General features: G+C 38.1%; 1 protein-coding gene across 9 annotated transcripts in view; it reads right to left on the reverse strand.

Moving 5' to 3' along the window:
* Positions 1 to 26,490, reverse strand: part of DYM (dymeclin) — a 410,032-nt gene that overhangs the window by 340,811 nt on the left and 42,731 nt on the right. For all 9 annotated transcript variants that reach the window (XM_031003621.3, XM_031003623.3, XM_055368706.2 and 6 more), the window contains one exon: positions 4,210 to 4,262. In XM_031003621.3, the coding sequence (XP_030859481.1) occupies positions 4,210 to 4,262 (53 nt within the window). The remainder of the gene's footprint in view (positions 1 to 4,209; positions 4,263 to 26,490) is intronic.

Raw genomic sequence — 26,490 nt, forward strand, 5'->3', positions numbered from 1 at the left:
CCACCTCAGCCTCCCGAGTAGCTGAGATTACAGGCACCTGCCATCATGCCCAGTTAATTTTTGTATTTTTGTAGAGATGGGGTTTCACTATGTTGGCCAGGCTGGTCTTGAACTCCTGACCTCAGGTGATACACCCACCTCAGCCTCCCAAACTGCTGGGATTACAAGAGTGAGCCAACTGTGCCTGGTCGAATCAGTGATCTTTGATGTCATGTTGTCACCAGCAAGAAGATTATGACTCATTAAAGTCTCAGATGATGTGTTAGCATTTTTTTTGCAACACAGTTATAAAATTAAGATACATACATTTAACACGTTATTGCACATTTGATAGACCATAGTATAATGTAAACATAACATTTATAAGCATGGGGAAACCAAAAAATTCATGCAACTCACTTTATTGCAATATTAGCTTTATCTCAGTGGTCTGGAACTGACCCACAATATCTCTGGGGTATACCTGTACCAATGTTGATTCCTTAGTTGAAATAAATGTACCATACTAAAATAAGATAATAAAATAGGGGAAATAGCTGAAGAGTATACAAGAATGCTCTATACTAGCTTTGAAACATTTCCATAAATCTACAGCTATTCTAAAATTAAAAGCTTGTTTTAAAAATCTCAGTAGATAGTTTTAACAGCAAATGGGACATATCAAAAGGAAAGATTAGTACCAGGCACAGTAGCTCACACTTGTAATCCCAGCACTTTGTGGGGGCCAAGGTGGGAGGATCACTGGAGCCCAGAAGTTCAACATAACATGGCAAGATCCCACCTCTACAGAAAACTTAAAAATTATCCAGGCATGGTGACATATGCCTGTAATCCCAGCTACTCAGGAGGCTGAAGTGGTAGGACCTCTTGAGCCCAGGAAGCTGAGGTTGCAGTGAGCGGTGATAGTGCCACTGCACTCTAGCTGGGAAGCAGAGTGAGACCCTGTCTCAAAATAAAAATAAAAATAAAAAAAAGGAAAACATTAGAAACTAAAGATGAATTAACAGAAAATATCTCATTGAAGGTCAGAGAGAAAAAGAATGTAAACTACAAAAGAAAAAAGGCCTAACAAGTATATGGGACACAATGGAAACAAAACATCGAATAGAAGTGTAACAAGCGTCCCAGGAGGAGAGGAGAGATAGAATAGAACAAAAATTTTATATATAAACACATAATGGCTAAGAATTTTCCAATACTGATAAAAGACACCAACTCACAGATTTAAGAATCTCTACAAAACTCAGGCGACAAAAAAACAAAGAAAACCTCTCCTCAGCACATCACTCTAAGGCTACTGAAAATCAAAAGATAAAAAGAAAAACTTAAAAGTGCCAAAGTTAAAAATTCCATTATTTTCAAAGAAGCAACAATAAGGTTGACTGCTTTCTTCACAACAAAAACAAGAAAAGCTAGAAAATAACGAAATGACACCTTTAAAGTACGGAAAATAAATTAACGTCTATCTAAAATTCTATATCCAGCAAAACATATACTTCAAAAGCCAAGAAAAAAAATAGAACATTTTCAGACAAAAAAAAAAAAGAAAAAAGAGAAGGAAAATTGTTGCCAGTAGACCAGCACTTAAAAAACATTTTTTTTCAAAAAGGAAACTAAGTACACTCACATAGCCCTTAAAGTTGATATGCACTTATACTTATTGATGTGAAGAGGTTCCTGACATGCTGCTGAGTGTAAACAAAATATAAATAATACCATTTATATGAAATTGTCACAAAAGATTAGCAGTGATTACATATGTACTGTTTAATATGAGATGATTTTTATTTTAGCCATACCATCACATTACTGGAATTTGGGGCAATGAATGTATATCTTGTTTTGCTGTTCCCAAACGTATTTTTAAACATGTAACACATTCCTGATACAATGTCAAGTGAAAAACACAGATTAAAATGTGTGTGTGTGTCTGTGTGTGTGTGTGTGTGGTGGATGATATATATATAAATTTATATCCATTGAATAAGCAGTAGAAGAAAAAATACAAAAATATCAACAATGCCTATGTCAGGGTTTTCAAATTATGAGCAATTACTACCTTGTTTACATTTTAGTATGCTTTCCACATTATGTATAATGAGTAAATATTACTTGCTTTTTTTCGCCCCTAGATTTGGAGTCTTGCTGTATTGTCCAGACTGGAGTCCAGTGGCGCCATCATGGTTCCCTGCAGCCTCAAATTCCTGGGCTCGATCAATCCTCCTACCTCAATCTCCCAAGCAGCTGAGACTACAGGCACATGCCACCATGCCTGGTTAAGTTTTTTCAATATTTTTGCGTGTAGATGGGTAAGATGTAGATTTTGTAAGAGATGGGGTCTTATTATGTTGCCCAAGCTGGTCTTGAACTCTGACCTCAAGCAACCCTCCTGCCTCAGCCTCCTAAAGTTACCAGTATTACAGGCATAAGCCACCACTCCCAGCTACTTTCAGTTTTCTTAATGTAATTTTTTTCTTTGTTTTCTCATTGCTTTGTTATATTTTTGTTTTTTCGTCTTTTAATTTTTTAATTTTTATAAAAACCCAAAGTCACCTTAAAAGGCCATTATCACAGTAACTACACTAATATTGTTACATAAAACTCCTTAATTTTCAGCACTGAATTGCGACATGGCTTTTGAAAGCCAGCTCTATTTAGCAAAAAATTCCCTAAGCTATGGTTGTAAGGCAAGACAACTACTACAATAACACCTTTTCATTATCAACATAGTTTGTTTTTAAAAACAAAAATATTTGGGCCCAGGCACGGTGGCTCACACCTGTAATATCCCAACACTTTGGGGGTCCAAGGTAGGAGGAGGAAGGCTTGCGGCCAGGAGCCTGAGACTAGCCTCGGCAACACAGGAGACCCCCATCTATAAAAAAATAAAATAAAATCATTAGGCAGGTGTGGTGCCATGCACCTATAGCCCCAGCTTCTGAGGAGGCTGAGGTGGAAGGATCACTGAAGCCCAGGAGATCAAGGCTGCAGTGAGCCACAATGGCACCAGTGCACTCCAGCCTGGGCAGCAAAGCAAGACTCTATCTCTTTAAAAAAAAATTAATCATCAAAAACTGTTTTTAGCAAAATAGTTTATATGGGAGTTATCCATACAGCTCGATTTTTTTTTCTAATGTTTTTTGAGACAGAGTCTCGCTCTGTCGCCCAGGCTGGAGTGCAGTGGCGCGATCTCGGCTCACTGCAACCTCTGCCTCCCAGGTTCGAGCAATTCTCTGCCTCAGCCTCCCAAGTAGCTGGGATTACAGGCGCCCACCACCATGCCTGGCTAATTTTTGGATTTTTAGTAGTGACGGGGTTTCACCATCTTGGCCAAGCTGGTCTTGAACTCCTGACTTTGTGATCCACCCGCATCAGCCTCCCAAAATGCTGGGATTACAGGCGTGAGCCACCGTGTCCGGCCTAGACAGCCTGATTTTAAAACAGAATATTGTTCTCACTTATTACATTCCTGTACCCTAGGTATTTCACAGATACATTGTCTTACTTTTCAAAGCACCAATGCAATCTAAGTATAACTGCCTGCATTTTAAAAATATATACAATTTCCTTCCAATTGCTACGAACTTGAAAGTTAAGCATTTGATAAACAAGACCTGAAAAAGGTAACATTTGCTGACATAAATGGTTTGCAATGACTACATGACACACATTGTACTGAATATTTCATATTACCTAATTTTTCCTTATAAGAATCCTGTAAATAGTTGTCCTTATCCTCAATTTATATGAGGAAATTAAGGCTCAGCTAATAGGTAGCACAGCTGAAATTAAAATCATAAAATGATTCTGGATTCCATGCTCTTTGCCATAATATCAAGTTGTTATAGAAACTTCCTAATATACATTCTTAATAGATTTTAATATTGTTCTGGGGAACATAGTCAATAACAGCACTTGGTAAATCACATTATTTTCAGTATTTCAAAATTCACAAAAAGAACAAGCCGAAAGAGTGTCTATGGCTTAGCAGAGTCCATTACCACTACTGCAGATATAGCCAAGCATGTGCCATATTGCTATCGACTGAAGGGTACCTTCTAGCAGCATCTGTGAATGCCATGAATAGAAAAAATTGTTACTATTGCTATCAAAGAAGAATAATTACTTCATTAATTCAGTTCATATTATACTATCAAAATCTAAAACAAAATTAGAAAACAACACCCCACACACATTTTTCCCACTTACCTAACGACCTGCAGACTGAAATGGTTGCTTCCTCCAAGAGTTTCAACTCAGTACTGGAGAGACAGAAGAATAAAGGTAATTAATGACTATAATACTAAATATGTACATGCTAATCAGTTAAAGAAATATATAAAGATAAGAAAAATAATTTAGAAGAAAAATATGGTACATAGTAGTGAACAATAAGATCAGCAAAAAAAAAAAAAAGTTAGGCTTCAATTTTCAATATAATTAGGAAATTTACTGTATTTCTAAATATGAGACTCCTAAAGAGAAGAGCTTGGGGCACCCGCCTTTCAGGCATTAAGGCAGCAGGGAGACTTAGAAAAATTCAAGAAAGGCACTCCAAAGTAGAGAGCTCAAGGCAAGGGCCCTGTGTGCCCAATTCTAAAGGCAGTACTAATTATAGTTTAGAAATATGCTATTATTTTTAGGAAATACATGGAGTGTCATGATTGCTACAATACTTTCAAAAAGTTCTAGAAAAAAAAGGAAAAGGAAGAAATAAAGCAAGAAAAGAGAGATGATACATATATGTTTTGGTGGTTTATAAATATATAGAAAAAAGATACAAAGATACAAACATACAGAAACAGATACAGAGACAGACTCAAGCTGACACAGAGAAAAGAGGCACAGATAGTCAGAGACAGAAATAAAGCTTAGAAGAAAATATGTTTCTTGAGATTGCATTTGACAACAATTTCTTGGATGTGACACCAAAAAGCACAGGTATCAACAGAAAAAAACAGACATGCTGGACTTTACCAAAATTAAAAACTTCTGTGCATCAAAGGATACTGTCTACAGAGTGAAAAGTCAACCCACAGAATGGAAAACAGTACTTGTAAATCACATATCTGATAAGAGATTGATATCCAGAATATACTTTTAAAACTCCTACAACTAAACAACAACAAAAACCAAACAACCCAATTTTAAAATGGACCAGCGACTTAAATAGCCATTTTCCAAAGAGGATATAGAAATGGCCAATAAGTACATGAAAACATGCTCAACATCACTTGTCATTAGTGAAACACTAAAACCAGAGCGAGATACTACTCCACACCCATTGGGATGGCTTTTATTTAAAAAAAAAAAAAAAAAAAAAAAAAAAGAGGCCAGGCGAGGTGGGCTCACACCTGTAATCCCAGCACTTTGGGAGGCTGAGGAGGGCAGATAACTTGAGGTCAGGAGTTCAAGACCAGCCTGGCCAATATGGTGAAACCCATCTCTACTAAAAATACAAAAATTAGCCAGGCATGGTGGTACTCGCCTGTGATGCCAGCTACTTGGGAGGATGCAGCAGGAGAATTGCTTGAACCCAGGAGGCAGAGGTTACAGTGAGCCAAGATCGTGCCACTGCACTCCAACCTGGGAGACAGAGTCAGACTCCATCTCAAAAAAAAAAAAAAAAAAAAGAAGAAGAAGAGGAAGAAGGAGGAGGAAGAGGAGGGGAGGAGGGGAGGAGGAGGAGGAGGAAAGAAGGGAGGGAAGGAAGGAAGGAAGGAAAAAAGAAAGTAACAAGTGTTAGCAAGGATGCAGAGAAATTAGGACCCTTGTGCACTGATGGTATGTAAAATGATGCAGCCACTATGGCAAAAATATGGCAGTTCCTCAAAAAATTAAACACAAAATTACCATGTGACCCAGCAGTTCTACTTCCGGGTAGATACCCAAAAGAAGTGAAAGCAGGGTCTTGAAGAGATAGTTGTACACTCGTGTCCATGGCAGCTCCATTAACAGTAGCCAAGAGGTAGAAGTAACCCACATGTGTACCAACAGATAGATGGATAAATGAAATGTACATACACACAATGGAATATTATTTAGTCTTAAGAAATAGGGAATTTTGCCAGGCACAGTGGCTCATGCCTGTAATCCCAGCACTTTGGGAGGCCAAGGTGGGCAGATCACCTGAAGTCGGGAGTTCAAGACCAGCCTGACCAACATGGAGAAACCCCATCTCTACTAAAAATACAAAATTAGCCGGGCGTGGTGGTGCATGCCTGTAATTTCAGCTACTCGGGAGGCTGAGGCAGGAGAATCACTTGAATGCAGGAGGCAGAGATTGTGGTGAGCTGCGATGGCACCATTGCACTCTGGCCTAAGCAACAAGAGAGAAACTCCATCTCAAAAGAAAATAATAATAAAAATAAATAAATAAAAATAAAATAGGGAATTTCAATATACGCTACAACATGAATGGACCTTGAAGACATTATGCTAAGTGAAATAAGCCAGCCACAAAAAGATAAATATTGTATGATTCCTCTTATATGAGGCTCCTAGAGGAGTTAAAGAGAAATAGTAAAAAGGTGGTTGCCAGGGGCTGGGGATGGGAGAATAGGGAACTAGTGTTTAGTCAGTATAGAGTTTCAGTTTGCCAAGATTAAAAAGTTTTAGAGATGGATGGTGTTAATGATTGCACAATAATGTGAATATACTTAATGCCACAGAACTATATACTTTAAAATGGTTAAAATGATTATTTTACATTGTGTATATTTCACCACAATTTTTTTAAGTGCATTTCAACTCCAGTTCAACTACCTACTAGATAGTTGAGCTTGGGCTGGTTTGTTAAATCTTTATGTCTTAATTTCCTCATATATAAAACAGAAATAGTAACAGTACCTTCATAAGGTTTATGATTAAATTAATTATATGATATCGATAAAGCACTTAGAACAGTGCCTGGCACAAAGTAAATCCTCAACAAATGATAGATTCTGTTTCATTTGTCTGGTTTTTTTTTATAACAGTACCATGCTGTTTTGGTTACTATTGCTTTGTAGTATATTTTGAAATCAGGTAACGTAATGTCTCCAGATTTGCTCTTTTTGCTCAAGATTGCTTTGGCTATTCTGGGTCTTCTGTGTTGCCATAGAAATTTTAGAATTTTTTTTCTATTTCTGTGAAAAATATCACTGGTATTTTGATATGGATTGCATTGAATCTGTAGATCACTTGAGATAGCATAGACATTTTAACAATATTTATTCTTCCGATACGTAACAAGGGATATTCTTTGCATTTATTTATGTCTTCTTCAATTTTTTTCATCAATATCTTATAGTTTTCATTGCAGAGATCTTTACCTCCTCAGTTAAATTTATTGCTAGGGTTTTTTAATAGCTACTGTAAATGTATTACCTTATTTCTTTTCCAGATAGTTCAACAGAATAAAGAACCCAGAAATAAATCCACACATGATTTTTGACAAAGGCATCAAGAACACACATTGGGGAAAGAACAATCTCTTCAACAAATGGTACTGCGTAAACTGAATATTCACAAAATAAAACTTTTTAAAAATGATAACTATTATTGATTCCAAAATGTAGTAATTTACCCATAGATGATAAATTAAAATAATGCTTCACGTTTGTTTAACCCTTTAAATATCTTTCAAAACACTTTCAAATATATTGGTGCAATTAAATTCCATGAAAATCTCTTCTGTGGGACAGGACCATTATAAACCTTATTTTTATAGATAAGCAAACTGAGGCATCCAAGGAGTTTAAAGTAAAATTCCAGGAATCAGAAGTCTGAGAAGAACAAGAACTGGCTTTAGAGCCTGGTGACTTGGTTAAAAATTATGTTTTCTTTTTTACCAATACACATGGTGCAGTAAATCCTCCAAATGGGCAACTCTTTTGTAGCAGCTTTAAAACCCGTACTCCTCCAGGGTTCTTTTCTGTTGCTGGTGAAGTGCACTTTTTAAAAGAGTAATTCATATCATCAAGGTTTTTGACAAGAAAATTTTAGAAAAACTGTGGAAGAAAACTGATTGCTCTTAGTTCTAGCCATGTGTAATTGCTGACCACCTGAAATGGTCCAAACTGAGATTTGCTAAAGCATAAAATACATACCAGATTTCAAAGGTTTTTAAAAGAATGTAAAACATTTCATTAATTTTATATTCATATAACGATTATATCTGGGAAACTGGGGTTAAATAAAATACATTAAAATTAAATTCACCTTTTTCATTTTACTTTTTCAATGTGGCTACTAGAAAACCTTAAATTACAAATGTGGCTTATCTTGTATTTCTGCTGGACAGAGCTGCTAGAACCTCCCAGCAATTAAAGAGTGTCATGCATAAAAAATATCATATATACACACAAAGCTGAAACTTACTAACTATAGTGAATATCCCATTACCTTAAGAGTCTCAAATTATACGCATATTTTAAAAGATATCGTCTTTTTAAAGTTAAATTTTTTAAGTTTCACCTAGGACTGACTTTTTTTAACAAAATAACCTAGAAGTGATCCTATGATATAGTTTAAGGGTAGTAGTTTATGGAGACTCACCACATTAGATATTTATAAGGTGTCTGCCAGCCTTACAATGTCTCTCTGCTGTCTGTCTCTCTGTCTGCTGCCTCCCTACCCTTTTTTCTATCTTCCCACCTACTTTTCGGAGGTGAGCAGAGGCAGACAGATATGTGCAGCATGTCTCCGCTCCTGGCCACAGCTGACTAGTCCAGGGATAGACATCTAACCCAAGCCTAGCCCAAGTCTTAGAGAATTTAGAATTGAGATGGAAAGACAGGCTTTCCATTTGGCTAGAACTTGGCTGCCTAGTTTAGGGCTGTGGGAGGCCACCCTCTACCGACAGAGTGGCAGAGAAAGCCAGTTAGTAAGAAAGATGAGTAAAAGCTTAGCAGAAAGAAAGACATAAACAGAAAGGACTCTCAGGATTGCTGATGGCTTTCCAATTCCTAGGATCAGTTCTTCCAGAAGCGTGAGTGTGTTCCTGATCTTGGATTCTATGAGACACTCCAGTGTCTTCATCACATCTTCCCCATTTTCTGGCATATACTAAGTAAAATTGATTTTTGTTGACAACCAGAAGACTTCTAATTAATAAATCACTGTGGTCAGATTTAATGATACACATTAGTAGTTGGCAAGAAATGGGAACTATGAATTACTCGGTTTATTGGTTACTCAGACAAAAAGTAAAAGAGGTATAAAATGCAAAGGATTGTAAAAAGCTTTATGAAATTAATAACTAGACCACATGCATAAAATCTATTTCACTTTCTTCAGTCAATGGCACTCTCTTTTAAAGCTGACTGGAACCAAGAGTTTCAATTATACACATATGGCTGTAATCTTCGAAGCTGCTAAATTTGTTCATTCAGCAAATAGTGCTTGGGTGCCTAGGACATGCTAGGCTTCGTGAAAGATGCTGCCTCTGCCTCCAGGCTACATGGAGGAATGAAAAAGCAGACAGACTGTTCAGTACAGGCGAAGTATGAATTATGAAACCAGCCCTGTGTGTGCGCTCACAGGATGTGCACTCAATGTACCATAGAAGGAATCAAAGAGGCTATCCTGGAGGAAGTAACTATTCTTCCTGAAGGGCCAAGAGACATCAGGCAGGCAGAACAAAGGGAATAGTGCGTGCAGAGGCATCGCAGTCACAGAGAGCCTGGCATGCCCTGGGAAGGGGTGGTTAATCAACACAGGGGAATGGCAAACTACAAAGCTGGAAAAGTATTCTAGACGGCTGGAATACCAAGTTCAGTCTCTCCATTTTTGTTTTGGGTATAAACAAAAACCAAAACAGGGCACTGGTTTATTTTTACAAAAGTATTAGCCTGAAAAGGGGATTAATTCCAACATACATTAGTGAGGTTGGTTTGGACATCACTCCTTCCAGGAAGCCTTCTTTGATCAGGTCTCACCTAAGACAAGGTAAGAAGTCCATTCTCCACCCCAACACCCAACAGCTCTCAATCATAAAACTGAGCACGCAGCAGTAAGATTGCCCAGTTGCTTGTCTATGGCCCCCACTAGATTGTGGGCTCCTTGTTCATCACAGTATTCCAGCCTGGTACAGAGCAGGCAGTTAGGCACTGTCAGACACCACTCAGACCTTCATTACCAGGAGACAGAATTATTTCCCCTGGCTCCTTAGGAAACACTTCCCAGTCTCCAGCCCTCAAGGCAAGGTCTGCCGCTCAAGTTTAAATTTCTGTTAAAATATTTTTTAAAAGACATTTATTTTTATTTTTATTTCTTTTTTTTTTTTTGAGACGGAGTCTTCCTTTGTCACCCAGGCTGGAGTGCAGTGAGTGATCTTGGCTCACTGCAACCTCCGCCTCCCAGGCTCAAGCAATCCTCCTGCCTCAGCCTCCCAAGTAGCTGGGATTACAAGTACTTGCCACCACGCCTGGCTAATTTTTGAATTTTTAGTAGAAACGAGGTTTCACCATGTTGGCCAGACTGGTCTTGAACTCCTGACCTCAGGTGATCCGCCCACCTTGGCCTCCCAAAGTGCTGAGATTACAGGTGTGAGCCATAGCACCCAGACTAAAAGACATTTCTTTCTTTCCAAATATAAAAGAGCATATCCTTTTGAAGCAGTCTGATTTGTCAGAATTATCTGGAAAGCTCCCCACTGTGGTAAGCCAGCCAGCACCTGCCATTCTGTGACTATGTCCCCCAGGCCTGGATCCCCCAACACACAGCCACAATCTGAAACAGCACCACTGCCACTGCCTTGTTCAACAATCAACACTTTAGAGCAGAAGCATCTTCAGAGCCCACATTATAAGCTCCAAGAGAACAGGACGATCTCATTCATTTATACATCCCCCACTGTGTCTGATACAGTGGCTCAGCCAGAAAAAAACCACTTGGTAATTATTTATTAACTAAAGGAGTCATAGAGCTCTGTTTGTTGCAGGATGCCAGCAATTTCTGCACTCTGAAGTGTTACTTATTTCTACAGAAGAAATCAGCCAGGCACACCCCTGCCAAAAGCAACACACCAATTGTTATAATAGAATTCCTTTCCTCTCATCCTTCCACCCCTCAATTTTCTAAACTTCTTGGAACATTTTAAGAATAATCTGCTTTCCCATTTGCTTGACTTAGAGCCATAATGAGGTAGTAAGGAACTGGGGTGGTTGGTAACTGTTGCTGCCTGTTACAGGCATCTATGCACAATACTGTTTTAGTTAAACAAATGAGCTCAGATGTGCTGGCAGCAGGCAACTAACAAACCATCATTTGCAGTAAACAAAAGTAAAATGGCACTGTAAAAATATGCCAGTGTTTCCAAGAATATTACAATTAGAAACCAAATGTTGTTTCTGAAGGCAGATTTGGGCAGTAAAAACACATAAAAGGGGGCAAAAAGGCACTGTCAAATATTCATACTAATTCAGACGAAATAAGTATCACACAGTATACTTCAAGTTTAATGCATACATAAATTCCATACCTCCAGGTCAATTTGAAAACTGTCAATAGTGGGAAATTAGGGATAAATACTTAAAACTAGTAATCTCTTAGTCAAAGTAGCTAAACAAACTAAACTCTCAACAACCATACTGATCCAATGACCAGGTGTGACTCTCCCTGAAGCAATCCATATATTAGAAGCCTTCTTCTCAGAGGATGGCCACACTATCACTTTGGCAGCAACATAAACAGATGGGAGTCACAAAACTGGAATCTCAGTTTTATTTTGTTTTTTACTGATACATAATAATTGTAAATATTTGTGGGATACATGTGGTATTTTGATACATGTACACACTGTGTAAGATCAAATCAGGGTAATTGGGGCATCCTCATCTCAAACATCTGTCATTTCTTTGTGTCAGTTTTGCTGGTGACATCACAATGAACAATTACTAAGGGATTGGAGAACTATGCCCAAGAATCAATCAATCAACCTTTCTCTCTCTCTTACACACACACACACACACACACACACACACACACACACACACACACACACACAATCTGAAACACGGTTAAGAACCTTCATTGGGCTACCCGGAAGATAATTCAGTAAGGAAGTGGTTATGAAAATTTTCACAACTAGGCTGGGTGCTGTGGCTCATGCCTGTAATACCAGCACTCTGGGAGGCTGAAGCGGGTGGATCACCTGAGATCAGGAGTTCAAGACCAGCCTGGCCAACGTGGCAAAACCCCATCTCTACTAAAAATACAAAAATTAGCTGAGTGTGGTGATGCGCACCTGTAATCCCAGCTACTTGGGAGACTGAGGCAGGAGAATCACTTGAACCCGGAAGGTGGAGGTTGCAGTGAGCCGAGATTACACCACTGTACTCCAGCCTGGGCAACAAGAGCGAAACTCCGTCTCAAAAAAAAAAAAAGAAAAAAAGAAAAAAAGAAAATGTTCACAACTATAGGGGAAGCTCTTAAACATTACCATTGCCACTTCTGGGCCATATTCTGTTTGCTTCCTTGGATTTCATGAAGAGAATCTCCCTAGGGAGACAACTGTCATCAACCTCAACCTCACACCCTCTACATGAAGTGTAGGTTGCAGAGAAGACTGGTAAGGTAAATCAGAGCAAAAGAATGAAGTATCCTTATGTCATGCTAAGGAGTTTGGATTCCATCCTACATCTAATGGGGAGTCATTAAGCACAAAATAAAAAACAAACATTAACAAAACTCTTAGAGCAGCAGCAAGATGGTCAGGGTATATAATGGTTAAATATCTGACCCTGGCTACAACCATCCTGAGAGTTTTAGGGGGGAAGAAAAAGATAATGAGAACGACAGCAATAATCAGGTCTCCACTAGAGTATATGATAAAGTCCAACCATGTGCTCACAACAATCCCTATATAATTAACCACTGCTGCCAAGTGTCTGGCTAGCAGATTTTGATGAACCACTAACTGTTACTAAATCACAACACAATCAGGTACATAATCTTTAAAAATTCTTGTTTAATTCCACTAAAATTATAGACCAAATTAAAATACTAGGAAGGATTTCCAACAGCAAGAATATGGAACGTCTCTGCACCCACTGGATTCATAGGCGGATCATGTTTAAAACATATACACCAAGTGTACTCTACCTCTCAGTTTAACCACTGCCATCAATTAGCAAAACTCCTGCACACTGCTCACATAGATTTCCAATCTTGTGCTTGTTACTGAAAAGCAGATATGCCCCTGGTATAATGGAAAGAGATCGATTTTTGAAGCTGCATATTTAAGTTCCAACTTCTTCATTAACTACTGGTATGACCTAGCCAAATTACTTAATTTGAGAATCGCAGTTCTCATGTGTAAAATGGAGGTAAAAATGCCACCAACTCATAGGACAGCTATGAAGATGATATGGCAATGTGTGGAAAGTGCCCAGCACACAGCTCAAGAAATATGAGTTCCCTAACTCCCCAAAAACAACAAGAAAACCCATAAGTATTGAACTGTCAAATATTTATTTATCCCTTAATACACACTTAAATTACTAATTTATCAGCCTTCCCTTATCTTCCCCTGCACTGAGCAGGAGGGGAGTATAAAACATCATTTAGTAATTTTGAAGTGGTTATACGTTTTGAAATAGTACCAAAGCAGCTCTATTAAACAACTGTAGGTGATCTGCTTTGATTTTATTTACATTAATGTTTCATTACAATAGAAGTATAAACCTAGTAGATGACAAAGAAAATCAACATCCTTGTTCACACCTAGGACATCTCTCAGTATTAAGCAACTTACATTTGTATGATGTTTTATAGTTTACAAGGTGGTTTTGAATATATGATTTCATTTGATACAGCCATCTTGTGAAAAAGGAATAGCAGGTAGTATTTCTATTATAGATGAGATATTCACACTGATAAAGAAAATACTAAGTGGCAGAACAAAGACTTGTTTAAGTCTAGGTTTTTTTATTTTTTTTAAATTTCAACTTTTATTTTGGATTCAGAGTGTACATGTGCAGGTTTGTTACACGGGTATATTGCATGATGCTGAGATTTGGGATATGAATGATTCCATCACTCAGGTAATGAGCAAAGTACCCAACAGTTTTTTAGCCCTTGTCCCCCTCCTTCTTCCCCCCATAGTAGTACCCAGTGTCTATTGTTGTCATCTTTATATACATAAGTAATCAATGTTTAGTTTCCACTTGTATGTAAGAACATGCAGTATTTGGTTTTCTGTTCCTATGTTAATTTCCTTAGGATAACGGCCTCTAGCTGCATCCATGTTGCTTGCAAAGGATATGAATTCATTCCTTTTATGGCTGCATAATAGTCTATGGCATATATATAGCACATTTTATTTATCCAATTTACTGTTGTTTTTTCTGGTTTTTTTGTTTGTTTGTTTGTTTTGAGATGGAGTCTCTTTCTGTCACCCAGGCTGGAGTGCAATGGCACAATCTCGGCTCACTGCAACCTCCGCCTCCCGGATTCAAGCAATTCTCCTGCCTCAGCCTCCTGAGTAGCTGGGATTACAGGTGTATGCCACCACACCTGGCTAATTTTTGTACTTCTAGTAGAAATGGGGTTTCACCATGTTGGCCAGGCTGGTCTTGAACTCCTGACCTCAAGTGATCTTCCCGCCTAGGCCTCCCAAAGTGCTAGGATTAAAGGTGTGAGCCACCATGCCCAGCCTCCAATCCACTGTTGATGGGCACCTAGGTTGATGTGATGTCTTTGCTATTGCAAATACTGCTGTGATAAATATACAAGTGCATGTGTCTTTTTGGTAGAATTATTTATTTTCTTTTGAATATATACCCAGTAATAGGATTGCTGTGTGAAATGGTAATCCTGTTTTAAGTTCTTTGAGAAATCTCCAGACTGCTTTCCATGGTGGCTGAACTAATTTACATTCCCACCAACGATGTATAAGCACTCCCTTTTCTCTGCGGCCTCACCAGCATCTGTTATTTTTTGACCTTTTAATAACACCATTCTGACTGGTGTGAGATGGCAAATCATTGCGGTTTTGATTTGCATTTCTCTAATGATTAATGATGTGGAGCACTTTTTCATGTTTGTTGGCTTCTTATATGTCTCCCTTTGAAAACTGTCCATTCACGGCTGGGCATGGTGGTTCACGCCTGTAATCCCAGCATTTTGGGAGGCCAAGGCAGGTGAATCACGAGGTCAGGAGTTCGAGACCAGCCTGACCAATGTGGTGAAACTTCTACTAAAAATACAAAAATCAGCCAGGCATGGTGGTGGGCACCTGTAATCCCAGCTACTCGGGAGGCTGAAGCAGGAGAACTGCTTGAACCTGGGAGGCGGAGGTTGCAGTGAGCCAAGGTTGCGCCATTGCACTCCAGCCTGGGTGACAGAGTGAGACTCCATCTCAAAAAAAAAAAAAGAAAATAAAAAGAAGGAAAAGAAAATTGTCCATTCATGCCTTTTCCCCATTTTTTAATGGGGTTATTTGGTTTTTGCTTGTTGAACTGTTTGAATTCCTTATAGATTCTGGATATTAGATGTTTGTTGAATGCAGTTTGCAAATATTTTCTCCCATTCTGTAGGTTGTCTGCTTACTCTGTTGATTTTTTATTTTGCTGTGCAGATGCTCGTTAGTTTAAATAGATTCCACTGGTCAATTTTTGTTTTTGTTACAATCGTTTTTCAGAACTTAGTCACAACTTCCTTCCCACGGCCCATGTCCAGAATGGTGTTTCCTAGGTTTTCTTGTAGGATTCCTACACTCTGTGTTCTTGCATTTAAATCTTTAATCCATCTTCAGTTAAACTTTTTATATGGTGAAAGGTAGGGGTCCAGTTTCATTATTCTGCATATGGTCAGCTATTCCAGAACCATTTATTGAATAGGAAGTCTTTTCCTTATGATTTTTGTCCACTTTGACAAAGATCAGATAGCTGTAGGTATATGGCTTTATTTCTGGGTTCTCTATTCTGTTCCATTGGTCTGTTTTTGTGCCAATATCATGCTGGTTTTGTTATTGTAGCCTTATAGTATACTTAGAGGTCAGATAATGTGATGCCTCCAGCTTTGTTCTTTTTGCTTAGGATTGTTTTGGCTATTCAAGTTCTTTTTTTGGTTCCATATTTTTGAACAGTTTTTTCTAATTCTGTGAAAAATGACATGGTAGTTTCATAAGAATAGTATTGTATCTGTAGATTGCTTCGGACAGTATGGCCATTTTAACAATGTCAATTCTTCCCATCCATGAATATGGAATGTTTTTCCATTTGTTTGTATTGTCTATGATTTCTTTCAGCAGTGTTTTATTGTTCTCCTTATAGAGATCTTCCACCTCCTTGGGCAGATGTATTCCTAGGTATTTTCTTTTTTGTGAGGCTGTTGTTAATGGGTTTGCATTCTTGATTTGGCTGTCAGCTTGAATATTATCAATGTATAGAAATGCTACTGATTTTTGTACGTTGATTTTGTATCCTTCTGAAGTAATTTATCTGCTCTAGGAGTCTTCTGGAGGAGTTTTTAGGATTTTCTAGGAGCATATTGTCACAAAAAGAGATGGTTTGACTTCTTCTTTTCCTATTTGAGTACCTTTTATTTCTTTCTCTTGCCTGATTGCTCAGGCTAGGATGACCATTATTTTTATTTTTTAAAAGAAAATGGCTATTACTTTGGATGTGCCTGGTGGCTCACGCCTGTAATCCCAACACTTTGGGAGGCTGAGACAGGCAGATCACCTGAGGTCAGGATTTTGAGACCAGTCTGGCCCCAAAGTGGTGAAACCCCGTCTTTACTAAAAATACAAAAATTAGCCAGGTCTGGTGGCTCACACCTGTAATCCCAGCTACTCAGGAGGTTGAGGCACAAGAATCACTTGAACCTGGGAGACAGAGGTTGCAGAGAGTCGAGATCATGCCACTGCACTCTAGCCTGAGTGATAGAGTGAGACTCTGTCTCAAAAAAGAAAAGAAAAGAAAAAAGAAAGTGGCTATTACTTTTTATTATTGTAAAAGTGAACCATCCCAAAATCACCAGGAGGCAACACTAAACACCTATCAAAATTGCAAAAATAAAAAATAGTGACAACATCAAATGCCAGCGAGGAGGCGGATAAACTGGCTCTCTCATACATTGCTGGTGGGAAAGTAAAGTGATAAAACCACTCTGGAAAGCCATTTGGCAATTTCCTATAAGGCTAAATATGCACTAACTATACAACACAGCAATTGCACTCTTGAACATTTATCTCAAAGAAATGAAAACTTATGTTCACTCATAAACTTGTACATGAATTTCATAGCAGCTTTATTCATTACAGCCAAAAAGTGGTAATGATTCAAATGTCCCTCAGTGAGTGACTGTCTAAACAAACTATGGCACATCTACAACACAGAACACTACTTAGCAATTAAAAAGGAATGAACAAGTGAGACCCATAACAACTTCAATGGATTTCAAGACACTATGCTGAGTGAAAGAAAAGAGCCCTTCTCAAAATGTTACGTAATGTAAAATTCCATTTACATAATATTGCTGAAATAAAACTACAGAAATAGAAAACTAATTAGTGGCTGCCAGGAATTAGGGATGGGGATGGGGAGGAGAGGATGGGTGTGGCTATAAAGGGTAAGCACTGTATCTTGATCATGGTTGGTTACATAAATCTACTCACATGATAAAACTGTATAGAGCTATACATAAACACACAAATGAATGCACGGATAAATAACTGTGTTAGTCCATTTTGCATGGCTATAAAGGAATACCTGAGCCTGAGTAATTTATAAAGAAAAGAGGTTTAATTTGTTCATGGTTCTTCAAGCTGTATAAGAAGCATGGTGTTAGCATCTGCTCAGCTTCTGGTAAGGCCTCAGGAAGCTTACAATCATTGCAGAAGGTGAAAGAGGAGCCAGCATGTTATAAGGCAAGAGAAGAAGCAAGAGAGAGAAAGGAAAGAGATGCCACACTCTTTTAAACAACTAGATCTTGTGTGCACAAACTGAGCAAGAATTCACTCATCATCGGGGGATGGCGCTAGCCATTCATGAGGGATCTGCCACCATGACCCAAACACTTCTCACCAGGCCCTACCTCCAACGTTGGAGGTCACATTTCAACATGAGATTTGGAGGGGACAAAATATCCAAACCGTATCACTGACAGCTGAAATCTCAATAAGCTCTGGGGATTGTACCAATGTCAGTTTCCTATTTTTGATACTGTATTGTAGTTATACAAGATGTTACAGTTACAGGAAACTATGGGAGCTAAAGAACCACCCTGTACATTTTTGCAACCTCTAATCCATCGAAATTATTTCCAAGTAAGTTTTAAAAACTGAACCAGCCAGGTGCAGTGGCACATGCCTGTAGTGCCAGCTACTCAAGAGGCTGAGAGGGGAGGACTGCCTGATTCCAGGAATTTAAGAACAGCCTGGGCAACATAGCAAGACCTCATCTCAAAAAAAAAAAAAAACTGAACCATAAAAAGCTATACAAACTTATATTAAAAATGTAAATGAATATATCATATACATTTAAAAACATATACAATTTTGCATGAACAATATTATGTTATACACATGGTTTTATAACTGGCTTTAACTACTTAATATGCTGTAGGTCCTTTTCCATATCTAAAAACATAGGATTGTTTTTAATGGCTATATGTTGTTCCAGTGTGCACATGCACCATTTTTATTTATGTAGCCGATCTTACTGGTGGACATTTAAGTTGTTAGCAATTTTCTACCATAAACATTGCTATGAATGTCTTTACACATGTCTCTCCACATATATTTCTGAACTTGTTCAATTATGTCCTTAACATAAATCTGGAAGTGCAATTGCTAGGTCAGTGAACACTTCTGTTCTGATGAATGTCACAAATTATATTCCAGAAAGATTACCAACCAGTAGTGCATAATTGTGGCTTATAATCTTCCACACATTGCTAGATTTGCAAAGTTGCAAATCAAGATCTTTTGACACCAAATCCAGTTATCTTTAAACTCAAATAAGTATGTGATGACACTAAGCAAGCATAAAGCTTTATTACAAATATGGATTGTTTTCCCTCTAAAATGGCCTACAGAGGAACCCATAAAGGGTATGATGTCTAAGTAGCAAATTATTACCGTGCCATGTAAATTTAGAAGGAACCCTATTCAACATGACCTAAATTCTTTAGCTGTCCCAGGCAATCAATTGTTGTATTAAATAACAAGAGGGACGGGGCACACACATAAATATTGTACAGAGTTTATAACCTCTATGGACTTAAACTCATGTGAGAATCCTCTGGCATAACAAACAGCTCTGGCCTAAACTTCAAGAATGGTCTAGTCAACAAAATACAGAAATATTCAGTTGTGACAGAAAAAGTAAAAACTCAGTAAATGTGGGCCGGGCACGGTGGTTCACACTTGCAATCCCAGCACCCTGGGAGGCCGAGGCAGGTGGATCACCTGAGGTCAGGAGTTCAGGACCAGCCTGCCAACATGGCGAAACCCCGTCTCTACTAAAAATACAAAAATTAGCCGAGCATGGTGGCTCACACTTGTAGTCCCAGCTACTCAGGAGGCTGAGGCAGGAGAATCGCTTGAACCTGGGAGGTGGAGGTTGCAGTGAGCCGAGATTGCGCCACTGCACTCTAGTCTGGGTGACAGAGTGAGACTCTGTCTCAAAAAAAAAAAAAAAAGAAAAAAAAGAAAAAAACTTAGCAAATGTTAAATAAAAAATTCTGGATTATATTTGTTCATTATAAAGACACATGATTGACTATATTGCTGCTTAAGCAGAAAATGCTTCCAAATGTCATCAGCCACAATTCAGGAGGTGATGGAAGAGAAACAACCGTGGCCTTGATGGTAGATCTGCTCTCTACCACAACTCAGGGGAGACCCCACCACAGCTCATGAATGATGGAATAAAAAGACCAGAGCTTGGTGTTAAAGCATGTATCCCTTCATTCATCAACAGAGTACCACTGTTGGATGTCAATTAGTTTTCCCATCCTGGCAAATTAATAAGGAAAAAATATTTGTTGGTAGGGAAAAAAAGCCTCTTTCATATGAAGCCTGTAGTTCAAGAATTCAAGTTTCCACAATAAAAATAAATATATAACATGGACCATCTAATAAACTAAATACCTAGTCCTGATAATTGTCACATATGAAAATATGCAAGAGGTATTTACAATATGTTGGTCAATTGGTGTAGCAGGTCAGGCAGGCTACAGTTTGCAAGTGAAATACTCACAACTGGGGTCAACAGAAGCAGCACACTTAAGCTAACTCAGTTGATGTTCTGTGACTTAGGTCGTGGAGCCTCTACGTAGTATCTAAAGAAACGATTTGTGCCTCTTTAGTGGTTTCTATCATCCAACACTTTTTTCCTTTGTCATCTCAATCTGCTTTTCTACTAACTCATCTGTCTCTTTCTTCTTCATCTGAACACTTTGGATTTTGTGTGTGTGTGTTTTAGAGACAGGGTCTCGATGCATTCCCAAGGCTGGATTACAGTGTCATGATCCCAGCTCACTGCCGCTTAGAACTCCTGGGCTCAAGCAATCCTCCCACCTCAGCCTCCCGAGTAGCCAAGACTACAGGTGTGTGCCACCATGCCCAGCAAATTTTTTTTTGTAGCAATGGAGTCTCATTATGTTGCCCAGGCTGGTCTAGAACTCCTGGCCTCAAACAATCCTCCTGCCTTGACCCCCAAAGTACCGGGATTACAGGCATAAGCCACAGTACCCGGCCACTGGATTGTTAAGTATTATAAGAGGTACCAATGGACACTGCCAGGCCATGGTGTTGGTCCTCAGGGATTAAGGTTAAAAAAAAATAAGAAGTTGAATAATATATAATCTTAGAAGAAAAGCTTACCAATTGGTTGTATAATAACACCACAACCTCAAAAAAAAAAAAAGTCTTATTATATACATTTAGCAGACTTCACCGATCTGAAATTTACTAATTCAGGATTGGGGGCTGTTTGCCTAAAATTGAGTTGAAGCCTGGACAACATAGTGAGACCTTTTCTCTACCAAAAAAAAAAAAAAAATTAGCTGGGCATGGTAGAGTGCCTGTAGTCCCAGCTGCTCCTTGAGCCCTGGAGGTGGAGGCTGCAATGAGCTGCCCTCCAGCCTGGCCAACACAGCAAAACCCTGTCTCAAAAAAATTAAAATTAAAATTAAAATTAAACAAATTGAGTTGAAACTGACTTTTGTGTTATACTTTAAAGAAATCATTTTGACAAGGGAGAAGTGGATTTAGAAAAAGTATTATTTAACCTTCTACAAAAGAAATGTGTTTAAAGATGTTAGCATATTATTGTCCATATGCAAATAAATTTGCTGAAATAACTTGCATTTTGTACAGGCCTATATACACTATTCAAAGTTCTTTCACCTTTATTATTTCATTTGATTTCTTTTAAAAACCCTGAGAAGTTGACCGAGGAAATGGGAGTATCCTCACTTTACAAGTGACAGAAATAGAGAAGCAGAGTAACTTGTCCAATGTCACGGTATAAGAATAAACATATTTAACTTCCAGATTAATACTCTTTCAATACGAATAATATTAAATGAGATACTCTTAAGGCAAACCCACATAATATCAACCTAGAAACACTCCAGCAACTAGCTGGAATTTCTATATATTCCTAAAAGAAGTTGTGTCACACATAAATTATTATAAAAAGTATATCTACATTATAATTCCAATCATGCAAAAATTATGTGAATTATAAAGAATGGGAAGAAAACAAAATTTTAAATCTAATAAGGAAAATGGTAAGATGATAGGCGACTTTCTTGTAACCGCTATGAAATCATAAACTATAGTGTGGTCAGGAAGCTAAAATTTTAAATTAAGTATTCCCTACTTCACAGTTTTCTGTAATTTAGACTGGTTTTATTTTACTTTTAGGCACACTGTTCTCATATATGAATCTCAATAATGAAAAGCGAGAAATTAATAGCTCAAATATTTTTAAGAAAAGCAGATAGGCAAAAAAATTGTTGGGGGAGAAGTTATAACAGACCTCTGAACACAGGTTTGCTGAACAATCAATCAAACTGTAAGTTTCATAACAAACACTGAAAATCCTTAGTCCCTTCAGCTGAAAGTTCTGCCATAAAATTCTTTCAAAACTGACATTTTATATTAATGATGTCATTTTCAGCCAACAACATACAAATTCTGATAAATATATAATGTTAGTCAAAGATATAACCTGAATAAATCAACAAGTAACCATTCAGGAAAGGACAGAAGCACTTCTGAAGACATTTTCCCCCTTACCTTAGCAAAGAGAATTACAGAAATCATTCACAAAACTAACAAGAATCAGCCCATTCAGTGGTTAAACTGTGGGAAGGTTAATGTTTTAAGAGGACCTATTCATAGGAAAAAGTCAAAGGACAAAAACTGCATATAAATTATAGCAATTTTTAATGCACCCATGCAGAACCAAAAAGGTGTTTACATTCATGTGATTCACAGACAATCGTATATGCTGTCATTCAACTGCCAAAATGAAAGGAACTATAACTATTAAAATGTCAAAATGTCAGCAACTACTATGCTAGATAATACAGTGTTTATTTTCCCAAGAAAGAGAAAAAAATTGACTTAAAAAACAAAACAAAACAAAACAAAATTCCAACCAACACAGTGAGAAAGAAGAGGGAGGAATCAAGGGTGCACCTGGAGTAAAACTTACATGTCCCTTTACTTTAATGCTTTAAAGGATATATTTCCCCCATTTAAGCTTTTAGCTTAAGGGACTGATTAATCCTGGGAAAATTTAAGCATCTTCTAAAATGATTTTTGCATAGAAAGGTATAAATGAAAGAATGGGAAATAAAGGTTTTGACTCAAGATGTAAAAACTGAACTTCTTGTGGTCCCTCAATTTGAAAAATATAATAAGATGCCAAGAAAAGTCTCAAATTATTTATTCCCTGAGTAAAACAGCCTAGTACATTATTTTGGTCACCAACCAAGCAAACCTACAAAGAAAAAGTTAAAACAGAATTTAGAAGATGGTTTAGCAGCGATCCCAGGCCCACCTCTACAACAGAGCAGATTTTTCAACTTGAAAAGTTCTAATAAAATTGAACATAAAGTGTGCCAAAGAGCCTAAAAATACAGAAACAGAGACAGGCATCAAAGATTCAAAGAAGAAAGTAATTTTACAATCACTTGCTTCTGTCAGTTAAAAACGTGACCTAATTAAACAAAAGTCTCTCTTCCTGTGTGTCAACTGAGGAAACAGACTAAGAAACTTTGACAAAGGATCATTCAGGCAGCTTTGCTTAAAAAGAGAGAAGATACACTCTACTCAAGGCAAGGTGAAAATACTAAACAGATTACCCATCAGCTTGTGTGATCACTGTAAATGATGGCACTCAAGATTCCTCTGATTATGATCTGCAGCTTTGAAAAATGCTTGAAAATGTGAACATATAATCTGGTGGTTCTACTCTCAAAGATTACCATACGATTTAATGTTGCAGCTCTTTAGTACTTATGTGAAACTGGGTCTCAGATTAGCCTGTGCTTCCCAAGGAGACAGTGTGGCATGATGGTCAACGGAATTCCTCTCCGGACTTAGACAAATAAACCTGGTTTAAATTAAATCTGGTCCTTACTCGCTACTCACTGTGTGGCTTTAGACAACCTTCCTAGGCCTCAGTTCTCTCACACATGGGAATAATAGACTTGAATAACAATAACAGAACTGAAAAAACGGAGGTGTCTACAGCAATGGGTCCAGCATCTGACAAACAGTGAGCTCAATAAATAACTGGTAAAGTAACAATGATGCTTACGTTAGCGAATCCTTTTAGCAGAATTATATTATCATTATCTTTTATCATTTTATCATTCTATTTTATCATTTATCTCAGTAGAATTAAATTTTTTATCATGTAAGAAAAATCCCTGAAAGAAAAGTCAAAGTGACAAGTGGAAACTAACAATGCTAAAGAGAAATGGAAGCCCTTTAAAAGGATAACAGTACAGCAAACTGAAGTTTAGAAAACATTATATGATGTGGTATATAACTACAATGGGTAATTCGTCAGACTTAAGGAAGGAAATTACATCATGGATAATGAACTTTGAAGGCATTATACTAGGCCAGGCACAGTGGCTCAAGCCTATAATCCCAGCACTTTGGGAGGCTGAGGCAGGCAGATCACTTGAGGTCAGGAGTTCAAGACTAGCCTGGCCAACATGGTGAAACCCTGTCTCCACTAAAAATACAAAAATTAGCGGGCATGGTGGTGCACACTTGTAATCCCAACTACTTGGGAGGCTGAGGCGGGAGGACAACTCGAACCCAGGAGGCGGAGGTTACACTGAGCCGAAATCATGCCACTGCACTGCAGCCTGGACGACAGAGAGAGACTCTGTCTCAAAAAAAAAGAAAGAGAGAGAGAGAGAGAGAGAGAGAGAGAGAGAGAAAGAAAGCATTATGCTACATGAAATAAGCCAGTCACAAAAAGACAAATATTGTATGATTCCACTTATATGACATACCCAGAGTAGTCAAATTCATAGAGACAGAAAGTAAAAATAGAGATGACCAGAAACTGGAGGGAGAGGATGGGAAGTTATTGTTTAATAGGTATAGCGTTTCTATCTAAGGTGATGAAAACATTCTGGAAAGGGATGGTGGGGATGGTTGCACAACCCTGTGAATGTACTTTAAACTGTACAATTAAAAATGGTTGAAAAGGTTACGAGAGTCAAGAGGACCAGACGAAAATCAATAATTTAAAAAATGGTTGAACAGGTAAATTTTATGTTTATTTTACCACAATAAAAAAATACATGAATAAAATCTTTCCATATTATAGGATAGTTAGTAAATTATAGCAGACTAGACTCAATTCCCAAATAGTGATATTGAAACAGGCTCATCTCTGGAATACCATACAACTTATAAGATCTTTCACACAGCCAAGTCCTTATGTTATTTGTTTCGTGTTGGCTGTTCTGCTACACGGGCCTTTTGCTGCTCTTCTAACAAGCAGAACTTACTCCCACTTCAGCCTCTTTACACTCGCTGCCCCTCTACCTGGAATACTCTCCACAAAACATGCATGGCTCACTCCCTGGCATCATAATGTCTCTGCTCAAATGCTGCTTTCCCAGAGACTCTCTGGCTAAAGAAATCTCCTAAAGCTATTGCTCTCCATCACCTCACTCCGCTTCGCTTTTCTTCCTGACACTTGACACTTCCGGAAATGACCTAACATATTTATTTGTTCACTTGTTTATCGCTCATCTCCTCTAGTAACATATAAACTGCATGAGAGCAGGGACTTTCTCACTCATGTTTTTAGTCCTTAAAAACAGTCCCTAGCAACTAGAAGACATTCCATAACTATTTTTTTAGGTATATTAATCAAAAAAATACTTTTTTTTTTTTTTGATGCAGAGTTTCTTTCTGTCTCCCAGGCTGGAGTACAGTGGCGTGACCTCAGCTCACTGAAACCTCTGTTTCCAGGGCTCAAGCGATTCTCCTGCTTCAACCTGAGGTCAGCAGTTTGAGACCAGCCAGGCCAACACGGCAAAACCCTGTCTCTACCAAAAATACAAAAATTAGCCGAGCGTGGCACACACCTGTAGTCCCAGCTACTCAGGAGCCTGAGGCAGAAGAATTGCTTGAACCCAGGAGGTGGAGGTTGCAGTAAGCTGAGATCAAACCACTGCACTACAATCTGGGAGACAGAGTGAGACTGGGTCTCTCAAAAAAAAAAAAAAAATTTTTTTTTAAATTTTAAAAATGAGAGAGAATTAAAACGATATACACCATAATGTTAACAAGTTACTCTTGGTTGTTATTATTTTTATCTTTTTTTTGTCTTCCTGGTGCTTTTCTGTATTTAAAAGTATTAAAAATGAACATGCATTACTTTGGTACTCAGAAAAATTAGTTTTAGGTGACTGTGCCAAGAGCTGCCCTTTTTGCCTTATATGAGCACCATCTAGTGCTCAGTATACATAATACAATTTCTGTAACACAGTAAAGTTTTCTGAAAAGTAGCCTTTATAAAAAGTAGGGTGTGGCTGGGCATGGTGGCTCATGCCTGTAATCCCAGCACTTTTGGAGGCTGATGTGGGTGGATTGCTTGAGGCCAGGAGTTCGAGACCAGCCTGACCAACATGGTGAAACCCTGTCTCTACCAAAAATATAAAACTAGCCAGGCATGGTGGCATGTGCCTGTAATCCCAGCTACTTGGGAGGGTGAGGCAGGAGAATCACTTGAACCTGGGAGGCAGAGGCTGCAGTGAGCCAAGATCGTGCCACTGTACTCCAGCCTGGGCAACAAGAGCGAAACTCTGACTCAAAAAAAAAAAAAAAAAAAAAGGTAGATTGCTTATACACAAAGATGACTATTACTATAATCACTGTCTGGCTTAATTTTTAAAACAGCAGAACAATTAGTTCAAAAGAGGCACAGGACTTTCAATCATCAAGATAAAGCGGTCATCAGAAAATTGGTTAAATTTCTGCAGCTTATTTTCATTCCTCAAATA

Source organism: Gorilla gorilla, chromosome 17 (genome assembly GCF_029281585.2).
Source record: "Gorilla gorilla gorilla isolate KB3781 chromosome 17, NHGRI_mGorGor1-v2.1_pri, whole genome shotgun sequence".
Taxonomy (NCBI): domain Eukaryota; kingdom Metazoa; phylum Chordata; class Mammalia; order Primates; family Hominidae; genus Gorilla; species Gorilla gorilla.